The following is a 19,516-nucleotide window of genomic DNA, read 5'->3' as shown; positions in this document are numbered from 1 at the left end:
ACCCTTTACCGAAACCTTCACTATGAGCCATGTTCCACACTTAGTATGCAAAGTACACTAAGAATATGCACAAGGAAGCAATCAATCACACCCTTCTTGGCCAATAAATTTATTTGATTTATAGAAACTGTAAAGCAACATAGCACAGCCTATCATGACCTGAGATGTTGGCTTAATAGATTTTACACCCAAATTAGAAATAGAAATACCTTCTTGCACTTTAGATTTGATACATTAATTTGACTGTTCATGATACTGTAGTAAACATAAATGGGAATAAAGCAACTAAAATCCCCATTAAACATTAACTAGATGCAGTAATGCAAATTCTATTATGTAAATACAGTGCATCTGAATTCTTAAAAATATGTATCACTAATCACCTTTCTGTAGTTCACAGTACAAGACAATTTGTGTAATAAATAGTATTTAAAAAATTCTTTAGATTACAATGAGATTAAATTTGAACACTGCATTTTATACTGTTCTGTATATGGAGTTTGTGACACTCAAAAACCATACAGTACATATGGCCCTAGTAGTTAAGTACACTTCTGTTGTATCTAATAAGCATTGCAACAGCATTTGAGTGGGGGGGGGGAAGAGAAAAAAAAAAAAAAAACAGGAGTTGCGTAAATTGCTTGGAGAGTACAGTTAAGTGAGGCCCTATGATCCCTCCAGATGAGTGCAAATAAGAGGCGTTTGTCCTTTTCCTGTTCCCTGTCGCCAGCAGAGACCACAGATCTCCTTTTCTCACAGCTGAACAGTTCTGGAAATGCAGGAGCTTCCCCGCCACTGAACTTATTACAGATATGTCTACAAAGTATTAGCTTTGTGCTCCCATAAAGAAAGAAAGCAGGTTAAAAAAAGCAAAAAAGGAAAAACCTCAAACAGAATGACATGTAGGGCTCACCAGACTACATTTATTGCCTACTGATTTAGGCTGATTTAACATGACCCCATTGGTGGTAGGGATTGGGAGTGAAGTTAGTGAGGCACAGGGACGCCACCCTCTTCGCCAGCTCCAGACAGTTGCATGAAGAGGTCCCCCAGCTCGCTGACCTCGTCATCGTACTGCGAGGTGGTGCGATGCTCCCGCTCCTCAATGAAATCCCACAGGCGAACCGAGTTGAGGAACTGTGCAGGACAGTGTGGGAAAAGGTCATCATGCTGCCAGCACTGTGCCAACGTGCTAATGTGACCCAGCACGAACATTCTCTATACTGCCAAAATAAACTGTCACACAGCCGTTTCAGTGCCACTGCTGCGTGGGAACCACCTCAACATTAAACTTAATTTTCACGTAATGTGTCAACACTAGATGGGTCGCTGGGGACACGCAAGGTCATTTTGCAGCTTTTCCTCTTCTCTCTTAGAACCTCAGTGACTCCCGTATGACCCAGCCATTCAGTTTCGTCCACTCTATGTTTTTAACTGTACCTACTACAATGCAGGGTCCTAACACCAACACATTTAGGGATGCAGCGTGGACAACTTCCTAGAAAGGAATCAATGTTTCCAAAAACCTTTTTTGCCTAGTCTCAAGAGCTTAAAGAGAGATGAGACTGAAAGTATGCATGCAAATTATTATAATTCACAAAGAGCTCAGACGGCTAAGTGGCAGACAGTGCGGCCCTAAAGGACTAGGAGATAGGAGCTTGACTCTATATAAAATTAAAGCATCCATCAAGTAACATACATTAAAATCCATTTCCGAACCAAAACCGAAAAACAGCAGAGAGGATAAGAACCTGGATGCTGAGCAGGCTCACTTACCCTGACGTTGCCCTCAGAGCCTAGCTGCTTGCGTGGTTTTTCGGGTTCAGCCCGGGTGCCGTCTGGGTAGGCGTGCAGGTACAAGCACTTCCCCCCAAAAGGACACGTCCCTCGGCCCTGGTCAAAGTACTTGCAGGCCTTCTTGCTGCATGAGACAGGAGGGCAGAGAAGAAAGCTGTGAGAAAAGGCCAGGATTTTAACCCCCTAGGGGTGGTCCTCAGCAGCCCACGATGCTGTCCAACTGGGCTACCAGGCAATCGCGCCATCTGAAAACAATGGGCTAAGAATACACTGCACCTGGACACAGCCATAACACAATAGAGCCACAAAAATCTAAATTTAGCCAAGCACATTCACTTTCAGGCAGTTTATCATCCATCTGGGATATGGTATAGCACACAAAGCTTGAGCATCACTGTGTAGAAAGAATTTAACAAACTCCCAATTTATTTCTCAGCAGGAAGTCTGAAATCACCATTGTACTACATTACACTTTGTGTAATACACTGACACATGAACAGAAAAATCTCAATTACATCAACACTGTATGAATCATTACGGAAGGAAAGTTATTCATTCTGAAAGAATTTTCCTGTAACTCTCCAGCTGAGAGACCATCCATAATACTTGGCTGGGAGACAAGTGGCACTGAACTCTTGAGATGCAGGCAGACACCTGCATCCGGACACAACGAACACAGCTGGTCAAGAGCTTCTCAAAGTCTAAACAAAGTCTGCATCAAATAGCTACCCAGCTTACATAATGCAACACAACCAAAGGCACTATAACAACATGAAGATGCTGCTGCAGCTTTTGCTGCTCCTTCCACATTCTAGAATGCAAGACTGAAAGACCTCTAAAGCATTTTTTTCAATTATTTCAATATTTTTCTTCACTTATCTGTTTATGTTCTGAGCCAGTTGATGGCAGTAAAACACTTCCAAAGCTAAATGGATGCAGAACTTAATTCAACTCACTTCCACACTGAGCACAGCTCCTGTCTGGTGTTCCTGAGTGGCAGTGATCAATGACATGATAAATGTTACACGTTTAGGGGATCAGTCAAGAAACAACTGGCACTGAACTGAGGTTTGCAGATAAAAATAACTCAAAATAAAAAGTGTAATAATCATGAGCTAAATTAAAAGTATAGCTTTACCAGATTTTTTTTTTTTTTTTTTTTTAAACACAAAGCCTAACCAGTGAACAACATTGAGGCATCTGTTTTTATGCAGTTTTTAATTGACGTTACAGCAAAAGTCTCCGCGTTATGAAAAATAAGACTCAGTCCCAGGTGCGTGTGTAACATGAGGAGCCAGCGTGCAGGATTTTGGCGGCACTATTTTTCTCTGATGTACGTCGATTTGGAGGGAAGAATCTGATAAATGAATAAATGTGCATTCATGTGTGAGCAGTAAAATTGTAGAATTCAGTCTTCCTACTGGAAAACAAGAAAACCTTTACTACAAGGGGTTTGCAATCCCCATCTATTTAAAAAAGTTAATGTGTGTTATCCTTGGTGACAGAAAAAAAATATTTTCAGCTGGTTACAAACATGGACAGACATACTTTGCATAGGAGATATGACCAGGAAATTAAGGTAACTTCCAGAAAGAGCACTAAGCCAACTTTGTGGTTCTTGGAGCAGAGCATGCAGATAAATCTAAATAAACAGCAATTAAACCAAAAGGCCAGGAAAGAAGGAACAGACCACCACATCACAGGCAGCCTGCCCTTGCACCCGCTGCCAAGGCTGGTCAGTCCTTCCTTTGGCAAATTCTCTTAGATGGAAAACTGAGGTTAGAGCCACATAAGCAGCAGAACCAAGGTGCTTTCTGAAGAGGGTTCCCCCAGAGTGTGCAGCAAGCTGAGCAGCCTTCAAAGGCAATGGGGTTAGCGATGGGATGAAAAGCAGAGGGCGGCTGCCACCACTAACAGAGCAGCCCTGCCAGGAGTCGCCCGCTGACCTTTGCATTTCTATTTCTGTCAGCCTGTTAAATGCAACTGCTGACCTTGAGTGGGACCACCAGCCCCTTAACACACTGCACCCATTTGCATTAATATACATACACATGAACACACCGTCCACAAGAGAGCCCCTTGCCTCTTCCCCACTGACCTCACTCCTGCCTTGAACTCCTCGATAAGACGGTTCTTCTGCTCCTGGTCCTCCACCCAAAACACGCTGGGGATAACGAACTCAGACACCACACGGCACTCTGGACACGATCTGGCCACATGTGAAAGGAAAGTTCCATTTTGTGATCGACACCACACACTGCGCAGGTCTAAAACCTGACACTGACAAACAAAAGCACTGCCACAATGTGAGACGTGTGATTAACATAACAGAAAAGTTCTGTTATTCAAAATGTCAGTTACCCTAACATTCTGCTCCAGGATCTGAGTCCACAACCCATAACTCACTGAGGTCAGAAGCTAACCGCTCTGCTCTCAGCACAGAAAGTCAGAGCTCAATTATTGACATAACCCAGTTACAGCATCCAAGTCCACGACCCCTCCGGCCACTGTGGTGTTGGGGCCCAGCAGCCGCTCACTTGACGATCTTGTTCTCGAACTGCTTGGCACAGCGCCACTGGCGGATGCAGCCAAGGCAGTAGGTGTGGGAACAGCTGGAAAGGATGCCAAAGCGCCGCTCCGATGGCGTAGCTTTCTCGTAGACCACCTCCATACAGATGCTGCACACCTTGTCTTGGCTGAACTGAGCTGCAAATGCCTTCTCCATGTCCGCCTCGAAAGCCACCATGCACATCTGAGCAAGAGGGAAAGGCAAACATGACTTAACTCAGCTGAGAGAGGGACCAGACAGGTTCTCAGCTCTAAGACTACTGGAATGCCATTTGTGCTACAGTGCTGTGTGATGCAAGACAGCACTACCTCAGGCATTCAGTAAATAATGTGTATGCACAATTCCAAGATTAGAAAGAAACACACACACATTTTCAGAACCGCTTGTCCCAGACGGGGTCGCGGGGAACCAGAGCCTACCCGGCAACACAGGGCGTAAGGCCAGAGGGGGAGGGGACACACCCAGGATGGGACACCAGTCTGCCGCAAGGCACCCCAAGCAGGACTCGAACCCCAGACCCACCAGAGAGCAGGACCCGGTCCAACCCACTGCGCCACCGCACCCCCACTCAGAAAGACAAAACTGTATAAAATGAATGCTTTTGACAGGACGAACTATTATAAAAAGAAAAAGAACAACACCATTGCCCATCCCTATATCCCTGTTCCTCTTTCCCTTTCTCAAACCACCCACCTTTTCGTGTGCTCGCCTCTGCTCTGGGTCATACGGGTGCAGCACCTGCAGCTGGCAGATATCACACTTGTCTCCGTGGAGGTAAGAGCAGCTGCTGCCATAATGACAGTGGCCTGCGGCTGCATAGGGGCAGAGTAGCTGCAAGTCGGCAAAGGGCATCTCATTAGGCGAGGCCTCAAGGCCCGTGCGGATGGCTTCCAGGTAGGAATGGGGCTTGGCCTGGGCACCCTCCTCCCAGTACTCCCAGCTCTCGCGCTCCTGGAGCGCTCTACTGTTTCTACCATCGGGTGTTGTTCTCTCCTCTGTGCCAATTCCAAGGGCTGAAAGGGCAAAACAAGAAGAGTTTGGGGGAGAACACATTAACACACTAAATATTTTGTTAAGAGTCAACACACACACACACACACACACACACACACACACACACACACACACACACACACAGTCTAAAACCTCTTATCCCAAGCGGGGTCACGGAGAACCAGAGCCTAACCCGGCAACACAGGGCACAAGACTGGGGGGAAAGGGACACACCCAGGATGGGACGCCAGTCCGTTGCAGGGCACCCCCAAGTGGGACTCGAACCCCAGACCCACCGGAGAGTAGGACCCGGTCAAACACGCTGCGCCGCCGCATCCCCCCCATAGAGTGAACACATTTACATTTATTCATTTAGCCGATGCTTTTCTCCAAAGCAACTTACAATGTTAAGCCGCTTATAGTTATTTACCGATTTACACAGCTGAGTAATTTTACTGGAGCAATTCACGGTAAGTACCTTGTTCAAGGGTATTACAACAGTAGGTGACATTTGAACTGCGGACCTTTGGATCCAAAGGCAGCATTTCCAACCACTGTACTGCTGCTCCCAACCAAAAGCCTTTATTCTGGCCTTGTTATAGTTCTATGATGTCAGACCTCGGCTAAAACTGTCAGCCATATTACATTCGACATAGAAACATGACTGAAAATGTGTGTCCTAACACAAATATGTACGTGTTCAATAAACACAAGCGTAACCTCATAATTATAGTTAATAGTGATTCATTATTAAATACTATATTTATTGCTGAACTGCCAACTTTATCCAAGGCAACTTCCAGAACTTTGTATGCCAAGCTACTTAAAATTATGTACCTATTTACACAGTTAAGTAAGTTTTTGTACTGTATCAATTCAGGATAAATACCTGGTTACAAGAGTAGTAAAGCAGGAACAGGGACTCAAATTCAGGCGCTTTGACTGCAGAGTGACCACTCTAACCACTATGCTTCCTGCTACACATGCACGTGAAATACCAGGAATCGAGGCACATTTTGTGGTAATGACTACGAAATCAAATCACCCCTGTCTTTGAGGACCAGCGGTTTCTTGCCACGTCTTGCCAAGCCTGCAGAAGACCCGCTGACTGCGACGGGGGTCGTCACACTGCCACCCCTACTGGTCTGGTCTGTTGTAGCGCTTGTGCCACGGCCAGCCGGAGGCTTGATGTGATCATACCTACGGGATCAAGAGAAGGTAATAAGCTGCACAATGAAGGAAGAGTCTCCGTTTCTGTGTGTCTATTCAAACTGAACCCACCAGCCCTTCTGTGGCTTTTACTTGTAAATACATAATGTCTGATGCAATGGCAAAACACAGCAATATTCATTCTGCGCTGCAATGATTTACATATATCTATGTAGCTGATGTTTCTCTCCCAGGCAGCTTACAATGTTAAAGTATTTCCCAATGTTTTACCATTTCTGTTGAGGGGGGTGCAGTTCTTACTACTATGGTACCTGGCCAATAAATCAGAAATTCTATTTATTAGTAATGAATTTTACAGAATAAAAATATCTGTAGGTACAAACAGATTCTCAGAAGAGAATATTTTGTGCAAAACATTTGTAATGAGAAGGATAAAAGATGGTTAACTGTGCTGATTAGCACCCCCCTACATAGCAGCCACAGGTCTTTGTCTCTTCCACACTGGTTGATGTAGTGGGTAAAGCCCTTGATTTTGAATCCCACTACCTGCTGTAGCACTCTGATCAATGTACTTGCTACAGTAACGCAGTAAAAATTACCCAGCTGTATAAATGCATAAATACATGTATGAAGCTGTGTACAAATCACACAAAATAGCTTTATTCAGCTGAAGAACATGGCAGTTGAAAATTACATGTACAACACAGATGTAATCTCATTTATAACCCCACCCCCCAAGCTAATAAATATCTCCAAAGACCATCTAGACTGAACTGCATGGCTTCATTACAGATGGCTTATGAGGGAAGAACTTCTGAAAAGTGGAAAATATAAATAAATCACATATACTGTACATGATAGAAAAAAACTTCCATGCCATGGTTACTTTGAGTTCGTAAGACTAAAAAGAAATAAGATGAATGAATGAATGAATAAATCAATATGATCCATTACCAATAGTGCATGAGCTGAATGAATAAAAAATAATATTAATATTATACATTATATAATATAATGTTAACAATTACACCGTGTTACTGTATACTATCCCTAAGTTGTACTGCCTGTGAGGGCCCACCTGCAGCGCTCGCCGTAGGCGCACGCGCCCTTCAGGTAGAACCTGCACGCGGTGGACGGCTTGCTCGCGCTCAGGTCGTGCGAGAAGAGGCAGCGGGGGCCCTCGCGGCACACGCCGTGCAGGAAGTACCTGGAGTGAAAAACGCCAGAAAGCATTTTAAAAACCGCGTAACCAACAAGGGAAAAACAGGTTCAATGCCCGCATTTAGGCTTCTCCGCAGCAGAGAGTCGTCACACTGACTGAGTGCGTTCCGTTCTGAAAAGTGTGGCGTCAGAGAGTCCTCACACAGAACCGTCCAACTTAGCTCTTCGGCTAACTACTATGCTAACTGACGACCCGGGCTTAACAACTACAGTCAGACAGGTAATTAATTGTTCAAAAATGCCCCCAACTGCAGTTTTATATATCATTTTGTCTTCCCTTATAGGCACACGATCAGGGTTAAGGGTTAATTTACCACTAGAACCAACTGAAAGCATTAGCATTAGCATGCTGCATGACAAGCTAGCGAAGCGCTAATGCTCTCCATGCTTCCGAGTTCCACTCTGAAATATTAAGGACAGGACACAGAACGACCCTTCACGGCACAAACAGTTTTAATATGTCATAATAAAACGGTGAAACGTAACAGTTAATTCACCTGCAGGTAACCTGCTTTGTGCTGGTCATGTCTCCCTCCAAGCCATGGTCCGGTCCCGGTCTGGGAGCTCAAAGCGCCCTGAGAGATGCGTTTTTATTGGCCAATCCGCAGACGCGCTCCCATTGGTTCTCTTCATCAACATCAGTAACACCTTCAACGTCAACATTTATTATTGTTAATAATAATAATAATAATAATAATAATAACAGCAATAAGAATGTTTGAGCGACTCGCAGCGTTTGATCCATTTAATCCATTTATACAGCAGGGTATTTTTTACTGTATCAATTAAGGTAGCAGGGAGTAACAGGGACTGGGACTCGAACTAACAACCATCACTACAGTACAGTACAGTACAGACTTGGGCAAAAGCGACTTTTACTCGTACAATCTTTATCACTTCGATTTTGCAGCACTAAAATGGAGAGTCCTGCGTTTCAACGTAACATCCTACCATTTTCATCATTTGGAACAGCGGTGCTGGATTATGAAAATTTCAGTGACTGAGAAATATTGCAAATATTGCAGCTTTATGCAACATTACTCTCAACCACAAAAACTAGCAGGCTGATGGACTGACGTTCCATGGCGTGCACCCTATTTTAGCCCAGGAAGACGCCGATTTAGACAAGCGGTTAAGGAGAGGCTCAGTAACAGGTTGTATGAATGAACCATGACTTTCGAATGTCTAATAAAGTACTCTTTCGACACCAAGAGTAACCACAAAAATGCAGTGAGTATGTAGAGAACGACGGTATTCATTAACGAATCATGTGGTCAAGAAAACTGCTCTAATACAAACACGCGTGCTCAGGAACGAATCAGAGTAGGTTTTGGGCAAAGGCCAATTAAAATGCTGCAATTGGAACGCGCAGGAGCTCAGGAACGAATCAGATGCTCCTCTGCGAGATCATCCAATAGGAACGGCGAAGGACACGCTGATGACCAGAAGGATTGGTTGAACACTGCGCCAACGTGCTGTACGCACACTCTACATGCGGAAGAGCGAACGTATCTATCTTCCGGTTAAAAAAAAGTTAAACAAATCTTCCCGTTACATTTTTGTGTGCAAGCCTGAAATAGGACTCCTAAACAACCCGAGTCAATTTACCTATTAGGTTCCGGAAGTGTGAACGTGCACATGTTTTAAATATAATTAAAACTCGTACCTTGTTCACTTTAATAAAATATTAATACAAAATATTAGGAAAAAATATGAAATTAACCTTTGCCCCAGGACATGAAATCGCTACACGGAAGCATTCACAAGTTTAAGTGATGCAATTTAAGAAGCAATGCTTCAGTATTACTAACATACCCTTAATTGTAAAGAATACCTATTCTTTGATCAACTGAAGTTTTCTAAGTGAGCCAGTTTAGGGCTAAAACACATGTGGAAATTACAGGAAACATACTTTCATATGGGGAGAAAAAATTAAAGATTTTAATTTTTGTAAATATTTTATTTGTCTCAAGGTTGACAACAGTTCTGCTTAAATTATACATGGGAGCACTTAGTGTGAATTGCATGATTTTCAGTCAGTGAATGGTAAATGTTCCATATGCCTGTATCTTGTGTCACCCTTGTGTCATTGTGGGAATTTGGGTTGAAACTATTGCTTTCCCCATAGTTTATGTCTACTATATAGTATTTCTCGGTCCAAACGAAAAAAAAAGGGAATATAATAATGTGAAGGTTGAAAGAAGAGCCACCCCCCGCCCCCACTGTAGTCCTGCCCTTGGCCTCCGCACCTACAGAAAGGTGCTTTCAGTTTCACTTCCACATGGACAGAACAATCATCCGGTTGAGCCACTGTGACAGAAACATCTACTGCTTTTCTGCGGATTTGGCGACACAAAGTTTGTCACGCTGTCCTGTTTGCAAGGAGCCTTTGAAGTTCAGTCTCCTCCAGGCGCCTGTAAGTGTCCCCTGTCCTTTTTCCGATGGACACCGGGTGCCTTGTGCCTTTACCATCGGATCCATGCAGGGACCCCAGTTCCTCGGGTACGTTCCTATTCATTAACCTGGACACTAGGTGGGGGGGGGGTTGGACCAGGTCCTACTCTCCGGTGGGTCTGGGGTTCAAGTCCCGCTTGGGGTGCCTTGTGACGGACTGGCGTCCCGTCCTGGGTGTGTCCCCTCCCCCTCCAGCCCTACGCCCTTAGTTGCCGGGTTAGGCTCTGGCTCCCTGCAACCCCGCATGGGACAAGCGGTTCAGAAAATGTGTATGTGTGTGGACACTAGGTTCATTTGTGCTGTCAGCTGTAGTTGTTTTTTCCTAACCTTATAGTGGATTTGCTCATCATAATATAGGGCCTACAGTTCCTTATTAAAATTTGTGTCAAAACTGATGACTCAAAACTGTATCAGATATGTATTAAAGTAGCATGTAAGGTTTTCCTGGACCATATATTTATCTTTTTTGCTTCCTGTTTATGGCCTAATGTGTTTTTTCCACAGTGAATGGGATAATTTCGAGCTGCACATTGGGATATCAAATTCTAAAGGTGTCGTACATTTAATTTTTCATTGTACTGTCTTTACTGTTTCACTCATACATTTTCACTTGTGCTGACAGTCAAAGAGGCACATTTTTGTGCTCCTTGTTGGCAGCTGGGGGTATTTTGATGGCATACATTGCAGATGTCATGTATTGTTCCTACTGGAGAAAAGCAAGGCAAGTTTAAGGACAAGTTCCTTGTTTAAAGGCTTTCTGCTGGTTGTAGGTGTGGTCTATAACTACACCCTGACTGGAGTGCGGCGAGACGAGTCTGGATGGGAGCAGTGTGTCTCTGTGCCACTGCTCCACCCTGATGCTGAGCCCCTGAGGATGTGCTGGGACCGAGAGCTGGAGCAGTTTTCCCTCTCGGATTCATGGGCTCCAGACAGGTGCTGATGCCCTCAGAAATCAAAAAGTTCAGTAATACCAGAGGGTAGAAATAGGAGCTTATCATGTTTTGATTAATGCAAAACTATAATTACAGTGTACACCCATTCCTCACATAACGGGGTTAATAAATTCAATAAAATCACCATATTAGATGAACTCCCATTGCAAGGGTGTCTTCTTACCATTATTTCTTATGGAAAAAATCAGTTATTGTAAAAACATATGTCAATTAAACCTTATTAAAATACCTAAATAAAATATTTTTAAATATGATAACACCAATTTACCGTATTTATTAAAAAAGAGTAACAGAAATAGCGCCAGTAAAAATGACCCTACCGTATAAACTGATAAATAAGTATAATTAGCTTAACAACGTACGTCACTTTTGAGAGAAGTGTGAACTAAATGAAATGATAGTAATAATAGTATTGAGTCTGATATTTCAGTGCTGATATTAGATTTACCTTTATTAATGGTTGTGATTGAGTCAGACTGTCACTGTGATGGAATGTACAAGTTTATTTATTTATTTTTGGAAGTAGAAGTTTATATAGCAGTAGGTTTTGTTATGGAAAAAACACCATATCTGTGTGGTTTGCAGCGAAAGACAGTAGGCACTGAATAAAACTGTAGTGGAAGGAAAACTACTCTGCAATGGGTAAAAATATGGATGTACTAAATCATAAGGTTGTTGTATATATTTTAAGAAGCATTTTTTGTTGTATGGGACCCTGTTACTTATAGCCTGTGTATATGTATTTTAATAGCAACATCTATGCCTACATTTTATTTGGGAGGATATATACTCAGTTTTAAATTACCCAAAATTTTTAAACTGATATACTGTATTTAAAAAATCTTAAGAGTGCAACTTATTAGTTGTTGGAGGGCTGATGTATATATAATATGTGTTTTACAGATTTTATGAAGAAAGGGAATTTGGTTCTTGCTGTTATAGTTTTGCTCTGACCTTCATAAACCACATGCGAACCACAGAAGGCAAACCCATTGTGACCAGAGATGACTTCACAGGCACGTATGTCCTTCCCAGGATTAGGACCATCTCCAAATATATCACAGTGTACAGAGAGATTCTTAAGAAGGGATTTTATGTAGTGGATGGATCCAAATCTCTGACCATATAACAAGCAATAGCTGTATTTTTGTGATCAGTGAAACTAAATAATTAAACGTCTTTGTTCATGTAAAAACAATCATTCAGCCGTCACTTCTGCAATGCAAGGTCATGGTGGTCCAGAGTACAGCCTGGACAGGACACCAGTTCATCACACACAGACACACACAAACACACAAATGGCAATTTAGAGTCACCAGTCTACCTGAAACACATGTCTTTGGACTGTGGGAGGAAACCAGAGCACTTGGAGGAAGACCACACAAACACTAGAGTGCTAAACAAAGGTAAAACTCCACACAAACTGAACCTATATCTGAACTGTGAAACCCCAGTGCCACCTGCTGTGCCATTATATATATATATATATATATATATACGTATGTAAAAATATAAAATATAGACAAATATAAAATCATTAAAGTGGAAAAGTGAAATTTAACATCTGAACAAATTATTTACTAAGTTAAATCAGGCAATATCTATAACCAAAGTGTATATTTCATTAAAATATAACACCGTGACTCTGGACAGGATAAGTGGTGTGGAAGATGAAGTTTTGTGAGATTTGTCATTTTGCTACACTTCCGCTCCCACAGACTCATTCACGTGCTGCTGGTTTTTGACCACTAATCAGGTAGATGGCCTTAGGTAATATAAACGGAGGCATGTGAGCCCTGCGCAGGTGCTTCTCTGTGTCACCTGTCTGAGCGCTCAGGGCAATTCAGTTCTTTGGGATGGAGTTTCGGCTCTTTGGCCCCTTGGCCTCCACCGCTCCTTCTCAGGACTGTGCCTCTATATCCCACGGCTGCATCCCACACACATCTGACAAACCGATAACTTCAAACTGCCTTGATACATGAACAAAAAGTGTTTGTTAATCTCTGCATTTCAGTTCAATTTAACCAGCTTGTTTAGTGTTATAATAAACCATTTATTTATTTATTGCACTGTATTAACTCTGTGAGTTGCCTTGGAAACCGATGTCGACAAATGGAGAATAACAAGAAAAATAATAATCCGCAATAAACATCTTGAACGTCTTGTTACGGTTTTCATTTACATTTTCGTTGGTGTTCACATTTCTCCGGCGAATGTCACAATGGCAGACGCTGAAAACCTTTTGGGCTCGGCGGAACCGCGGGGCCGCAAGCCCATGTTGGGTGTACAAAATGCTGAGTCAGAGCGGCTCGATCCCATTTCAGGCTTTGTCGTGGTTCCACATGGCTGAGCGCTGCCTACAAAGATGCTGCTCAGCGCTGAACTGAAAGCAGCGGATCGTGTGAATGACTCCTAAGTGACTGTTAGACGCCCGTGGGACGTCCCACTCCTCTCATATGTGTTACCATGGAAGCAGAGCACCATCATAAATCATTCAGACAGCTGAATAGCTTTTTATCTATAATTTGAATGCAAAGTTTACAAATTTACAGTAATTTTTTTGCTAACAAAGCACCTTAATTGTTAAAATATTTGGTGGAAGATGCACGGAGCTGCTCCGTGAATGTCAATCTTGGTGGATTCTTTCATGGTGGATTATTCATGGTGAAGTAAGAACACACCTGCCTCTTCCTGCTTTCTACTCATGTAATTAAAGCTAAAAAAAAATTGCTGCTGATGACACACATTCTACATGAGAATTTTAACATGTTACCTTCAGGGAGACGATTTAGGATTCTGATGTGTAATCAAATCGTTATAAAAATTCTTTTGTGCCAACTGCGTTTAAATTATTGAATAGAGAATTCAAAAACTGAGATTTTAGATTGGTATACAGCAGGTTTTTAATATATTTTGATTGTTGCTTTATTCTTATTTCTTGTATGTTACGGTATGTATTGTTTTATGTGAGTCCAATGTTGTGCACTGGCCGTGTCATGGTTGTCCAAGACAAATTTCCCAGAAATGGGACATTCTACTATTCTATTCGAAATTATTAAAATCACACCTCCAGCTGCGGTACCCTTGATCAAGGTATTTAGCCAGAATTGATACAGTATAAATTGCCCTGTTATATAATTGGGTAAATCAGTGTAAGAAGATTAATATACAAACCTAACATGCTGAGTCACCTTATTGGAAACTTTCAAATCAATGAATAACTAAATAATACTTCCAGCTCCTGTTTTAAGTGCTGATGTGCAAAGTGTGCCCAGCGGAGGGACAACATACCTGAAGGGTCTGTCTAGGTTTTGTACAGTATCATTTCTCCAGATTCTATCTATGAACAGGGTCTCTGATACTAGGCAGTATGTGTTTATTACAGCTGTTTTACCTTCTAGAACAAGTATTTTGTCTGCTGAGTTTTGAGGTGTCGTCTAGGTAAATAAATCAATGTGAATTTCGGGGAGGGTCACGTTACTGTGTTTAAGTCGACACTGTCCTGCCAATTTACCCAAGCAGTGTGTAACTCCAGGGGGGCGCAGGGGTGCGGCAGGTCTGGGGTTCGAGTCCTGCTTGGGGTGCCTTGCGATGAACTGGCGTCCTGTCCTGGGTGTGTCCCCTCCCCCCTCGTGCCCTGTGTTGTTGGGTTAGGCTCCGGCTCGCCGCGACCCTGGTTGGGACAAACGGTTTGTTTGTTTGTGTGTGTAACTCCAGACACACTCAGTATTGAGCTGTGGAATGGTCAAGGGTCACGACTGTGCAGGTTTAACAAGCCAAGGTCTGAATTTTGAGTAAAAGGGTCAAAAATATTTTTTATATTTTATTATATAATTTTATTTATCACTGTTGTATTTTCCTTTTTGCCATGATGGAAACAACTTTGTGTTTCAGCAATTAAATTAGCGCATCATTCAAATCATTCAGTGCTTGGAGATCATTTAAAAAAGGTGAAATCCAAAGCGGGCAGCTTAGAAAGCTTAACTCGTTCACTGTTTATGGCGCTGATATCGCAGTAACTCTGTGATGAATTGATGTATGCGTGTCATACGGAGCAACGCAGATGGCTGGAAATTTGTCTTGTATTACCTGAGACAGTCAGTCCTGAGTTCATTACCAGGTCGGGGTACGAATGCAGGAGCTGGACGAGGACTCGTATGTGGGCCCTTTCGATCACAGCAATTAATTAATTAACAGTCACATTGTGTCGGGTGCAACCTGATAGGCTGTCCATGCTGCACTGGGAGGAGTCAGTCTGCAAGGAGAACAAGCGAAACCCTGTTCCCGTGGAGATGCTGCGATCGCGATGGCAGGGTTGCTCTTTTAAGGCTCAGCGCGGGTGGCAGGGCGGTGGCACTCTCCATGTCTCCTCTCCATGGACAAGAGCGTGATCAGGTTCAGCCACTGCGGCAGGGACATCTACTGCTTCTCGATCCCGGAGCAATGCCCCGAGTGCGGCCTGGGGCTGGGCGGCAGGCGGCTGGAGGAGGCCCCGGTCAGCGTCCCCAACCCCTTCTCCAACGGACACAAGACCCCCTGCTCCTTCCTTGTAACCCCTACTGAGGGATACTTGCATGGGTAAGGGCTGCATGGTTGGGATGCCGAGTGATGGTGGGTGATGCTCCACTTGAATGTTGCTGCAGTGAAACATGGAACATCATCAGTTCATCAGCTGGATGCATGCTGTTCTACAGCAGACTGTCTTTTCTGCAAAGTCCGCATATGAAAATCTCAATTAAAAATGTTTTTACTATGCTGTTATTTACGGTATTTTGGAAAAAAATGAGAAACAGATGGGCAAAAAAATTCTTATTAACAATAAATATTAATTAATAATGGTGAGCTTGTGTCATATTGGGGGGGCAGCTGATAGTGTAGTGGTTAGACCTACTGCCTTTGGACCCAAAGGTTTGAATCTAACCTTCGGCCGCAGTACCCTTGAGCAAGGTATTTACCCTAAACTGCTCCGGTAAAATTACCCAGCTGTGTAAATGGGTAAATAATTGTGACCTTAACACATGTAAATGTAATGTTAAAGAATTAAAAATTAGGTGAGATAACCCAAAAGAGAGAACAGTACAGTGCTGGAAACCATGATATTGTAACACGCACACGCAGCTTAGTGTTCAAAGAATGTGGGTTCGAATCACACCTCCTGTGGCAGTGCCCTTAATCAAGGTACTTACAGTGAATTGATACAGTAAAAAAATACTCTCCATAACTGGGTAAATCATTGTAAGTAGCTTAACATTGTAAGAAAAGTGTCAGATAAATGTAACTATAAATATCATACCAGAGTAAAGTGTGAGTCCACCCACTGTAGACGTGTTTCTGCCCACATTCTGGGTGAGGAGATGAGACTCCATGTCCTCCCAACTCTTCTGCAGCACTTCACACACATGTAGGACACCTGGCTGCTGCTTCGCTCTCACCCTCCTGTCCAGATTGTCCCATACAGCTGTTGTCCAGCTCGTCCAGGTGGACTCGCACTTTACACTGGTGCTGTACATCACCATCATCATCTTGATCGCTGCTGTTTTCTTTCCCTTTACAGGGAATTTGACGGAGAATCAGAACTACACACCGGAATCACCGACACTGGTGGTGTGTACTTTAAAAAAAAATCAATTACAATCAAATTTTAAAAGCATATGAATGACGATTCCCCTTTCGGCAACCAGGAGACTAAATTTTAAAAGGACATGAGTAAATACAAAGCTGTAACTTTTAAAAGTTCTAGCAAATATCAGACTAAGCAGACCGGACGTCTGGAAGCGTAACTGTGTTTTGGTAAAACAAAACGTTAGCACGTTCTGATATGAACGGACCACACGCTTAACTCAGCTAAAGATGCTGTTTATCACGTGAAGGACACGGGTTTGAACCTCCACTCCTGGTACAGTGCCCTTCGTCAAGGTACCTACCCTGAAACGGTATTGTAAAAATGACCCTGGTGTATAAATGGGTAAATCAGTGTAAGTAGTTTAGTGTACAAGCCACACACTGAAGGTCATCTTGGAGAAAAGTGTCAGATTATTATTATTATTATTGTTGTTATTATTATAACTTTCCAATAGTAATTTTTAAAAAATATAAATACAATTATTTTTTAACACAAATATTAATACTATATATTTTTTTGAAAAATAATAATAATAATAACCCCATTGCCCAGCTGTGGTACTAGCAATGGTAAGGGGGCACATAAGAACACAGAATAACACTACTTTTACGTCATACATTGTGTTGCCTCGAGGTGTGGTGTACAACTACACGAAGACAGGGGTTCGACGGGACATCTGTGGATGGGAGAAGTGCATCAGCGTCCCCCTGGTTCAGCCCGACATGTACAACCTCATGAACCAGTGGGATCGGTACCTGGACAAGTTCTCCTCGGCCCACACGTGGGACACACAGTGGCAAAGGTGGTTCCGCGTCTCTCGTGCCGACGCCGCGCAGTACAGCAACCTGCGGCGAAGTATAGGCTTCCCTCGCATGACGCAGTCATTTGTTTCCGAAAATCTCCTGAAAATTTCTGCCTTATCTTTCAGACACAGGAAAAAATTTCAGGTCCCTAAATATTAGAACTGCTATAGATACCTTTAAATTCAGGCTTAAAAGTATATATTCATAATCATTTATATGTAACGTTTGTCTTTGCTGCTTTTTATATCCCCTATGCCCCCCCCGGTTCCCCCCAAGATTTCACTGCCATAACCATTATCCTCTGTGGTCCTTCATTCTGTTCTTGGGTGACCTACGGGCTCAGCAGGTAGCACAGGTGCCTTACAGCTTCTGGGTTCGAATCTAGCTCATTATGTGTGTAGTTTGCATGTTCTCCCTGTGTTTGTGTGGGTTTCCTCACACAATCCAAAGACGTTTCGGATGCATTGGTGACTCTAACGGTGTGTAACCGGCTGAGTGAATGAGCGGCTCAAGACCACCATGACTAGGACAAATGGTTACTGACAGCGAGTGTGTGTTTTATTCTTTTTTTTTTTTTTTTTTTAAAATGCTGATATTTATAATAAATAGCTTTAGAGTTGTAACCTATTCTCATCTTAAGTGCTTTGAGAATCTGCATTCAAAAGTTGCTTTTAAGTGAAATATACATATTTTTATTATTAGAACAATACCTAAGGAGGCAATTCTCATAACAGAAGTATTGCTTTCAGTTGTAACCCTCATATCCCATCTCTGCTGAGGCATTCATGAAGTATTATTTGCATAAAATTAATAGTAAATCATACTCGTTCAAACCATTAAGTCATTTGTAACGATATTGCCTTTCAAGAGAATCGTTTCTCACTTGAGAGTACGACTTCCCATTGCATTTAGACTTTTTCTAGCACTTTCTTTGATGGCTCTACACTATGAAAGAAGTCACAAGGTTTATGATACATGGTTATGAGACAGCACATGGCTGCAGTATGACGAGATGTTCAGGCAAAGGGATAGAAAGCATGGGGGCTTGCTGACCTGTTTTGTGCTAGATGTCACCGAGGGTCATATTCTTGGCCGAAATGTCAGTTCATCATATGCAAACATTAAGCTACAAATTGCATGTTCACATAATTCTGAATTAAAATATATTGTATATAATATTATTTATATAATATGCAATTCTCAGTGTGTTTCATGTGAGGAAAACCTGTTCAAGTCCAGAAAGGGAGGTTAAATTAATGATGAAAAAAATGCCACTCTTTGTTGAGGAACTACTGGCAAACGGAATATGCGGAATATGCCGCCAGTAAAGTATCCGCTGTTTGCGTTGCAGATTTGACGAAGAAACACACAACTGTTACAGCTACACACTCATGTTCATAAACTGCGTGCTGGCGACCCAGGGCAAACGCTCGCTGACGAAGGAGGAATTCACCAACAGCTTCGTTCTGCCCCGCATAAAGAGGGCTTCCAAGTACAGCACCCTTTGCAAGGAGATCTCCCAGAAGGGCTTCTACATAGTGCACAGTCTCCAGAAGGATCCGGAAGACTCTGCCTGAGACGGGGCCGGAACCCCAAGCAGGAGGACTGACGCCAGCTGTAGTATGAATGTATCGACAAAGTAATATTAATATCACTTACGGGCTTCCATCTGTACTAGCTGAACACCGATGAGCTGCAAGACCTTACACACTGGATTTTATACGTCCTCTTTCAGTGTCTGTGCTTCCAATCAGAGCAGCTTGTAGAGAACTTTTTTTACACGTAAAACTCGCAAACACTGCAAAAACAATAAAAAAGTTAGTGATCACAGACTAAACAAATCAATCAGCACCTTTGACAGAGCAGTTCAGGTAAAGCAGTTCACGTGAGGTTAACAGCCACAGAGGTGTACAGGTGGCACTCGAACCCACAA

General features: G+C 42.8%; 3 protein-coding genes across 3 annotated transcripts; 2 read left to right on the top strand and 1 right to left on the bottom strand.

Annotated features, from left to right (window-relative positions):
• Nucleotides 1-190: 190 nt before the first annotated feature.
• mkrn2 (makorin, ring finger protein, 2) lies at nucleotides 191-8,324 on the bottom strand. Its single transcript, XM_018744595.2, has 8 exons — nucleotides 8,248-8,324; nucleotides 7,608-7,736; nucleotides 6,405-6,559; nucleotides 5,060-5,379; nucleotides 4,335-4,549; nucleotides 3,896-4,006; nucleotides 1,777-1,921; nucleotides 191-1,137 (listed from the first exon to the last, which is right to left on the bottom strand). Exons 1-8 carry the CDS (start codon nucleotides 8,274-8,276, stop codon nucleotides 988-990), a joined length of 1,254 nt encoding a protein of 417 aa, XP_018600111.1. The 5' UTR covers nucleotides 8,277-8,324; the 3' UTR covers nucleotides 191-987.
• Nucleotides 8,325-10,031: 1,707 nt separating this feature from the next.
• mkrn2os.1 (MKRN2 opposite strand, tandem duplicate 1) lies at nucleotides 10,032-12,431 on the top strand. The gene is made up of 4 exons (XM_018744571.2): nucleotides 10,032-10,252; nucleotides 10,709-10,755; nucleotides 10,975-11,137; nucleotides 12,061-12,431. The coding sequence occupies exons 1-4, from the start codon at nucleotides 10,032-10,034 to the stop codon at nucleotides 12,284-12,286; spliced, it is 657 nt and encodes a 218-aa protein (XP_018600087.1). The 3' UTR covers nucleotides 12,287-12,431.
• A 3,027-nt stretch (nucleotides 12,432-15,458) lies between these two features.
• mkrn2os.2 (MKRN2 opposite strand, tandem duplicate 2) lies at nucleotides 15,459-19,435 on the top strand. Its single transcript, XM_018744572.1, has 4 exons — nucleotides 15,459-15,735; nucleotides 16,712-16,761; nucleotides 17,414-17,582; nucleotides 18,935-19,435. Exons 1-4 carry the CDS (start codon nucleotides 15,533-15,535, stop codon nucleotides 19,158-19,160), a joined length of 648 nt encoding a protein of 215 aa, XP_018600088.1. The 5' UTR covers nucleotides 15,459-15,532; the 3' UTR covers nucleotides 19,161-19,435.
• The last annotated feature ends 81 nt before the right edge of the window (nucleotides 19,436-19,516 follow it).

This window comes from Scleropages formosus, chromosome 22 (genome assembly GCF_900964775.1).
Source record: "Scleropages formosus chromosome 22, fSclFor1.1, whole genome shotgun sequence".
Taxonomy (NCBI): Eukaryota; Metazoa; Chordata; class Actinopteri; order Osteoglossiformes; family Osteoglossidae; genus Scleropages; species Scleropages formosus.
Note: the sequence above shows the minus strand (reverse complement) of the source record. Positions and strands in the feature narration are given on the sequence as shown.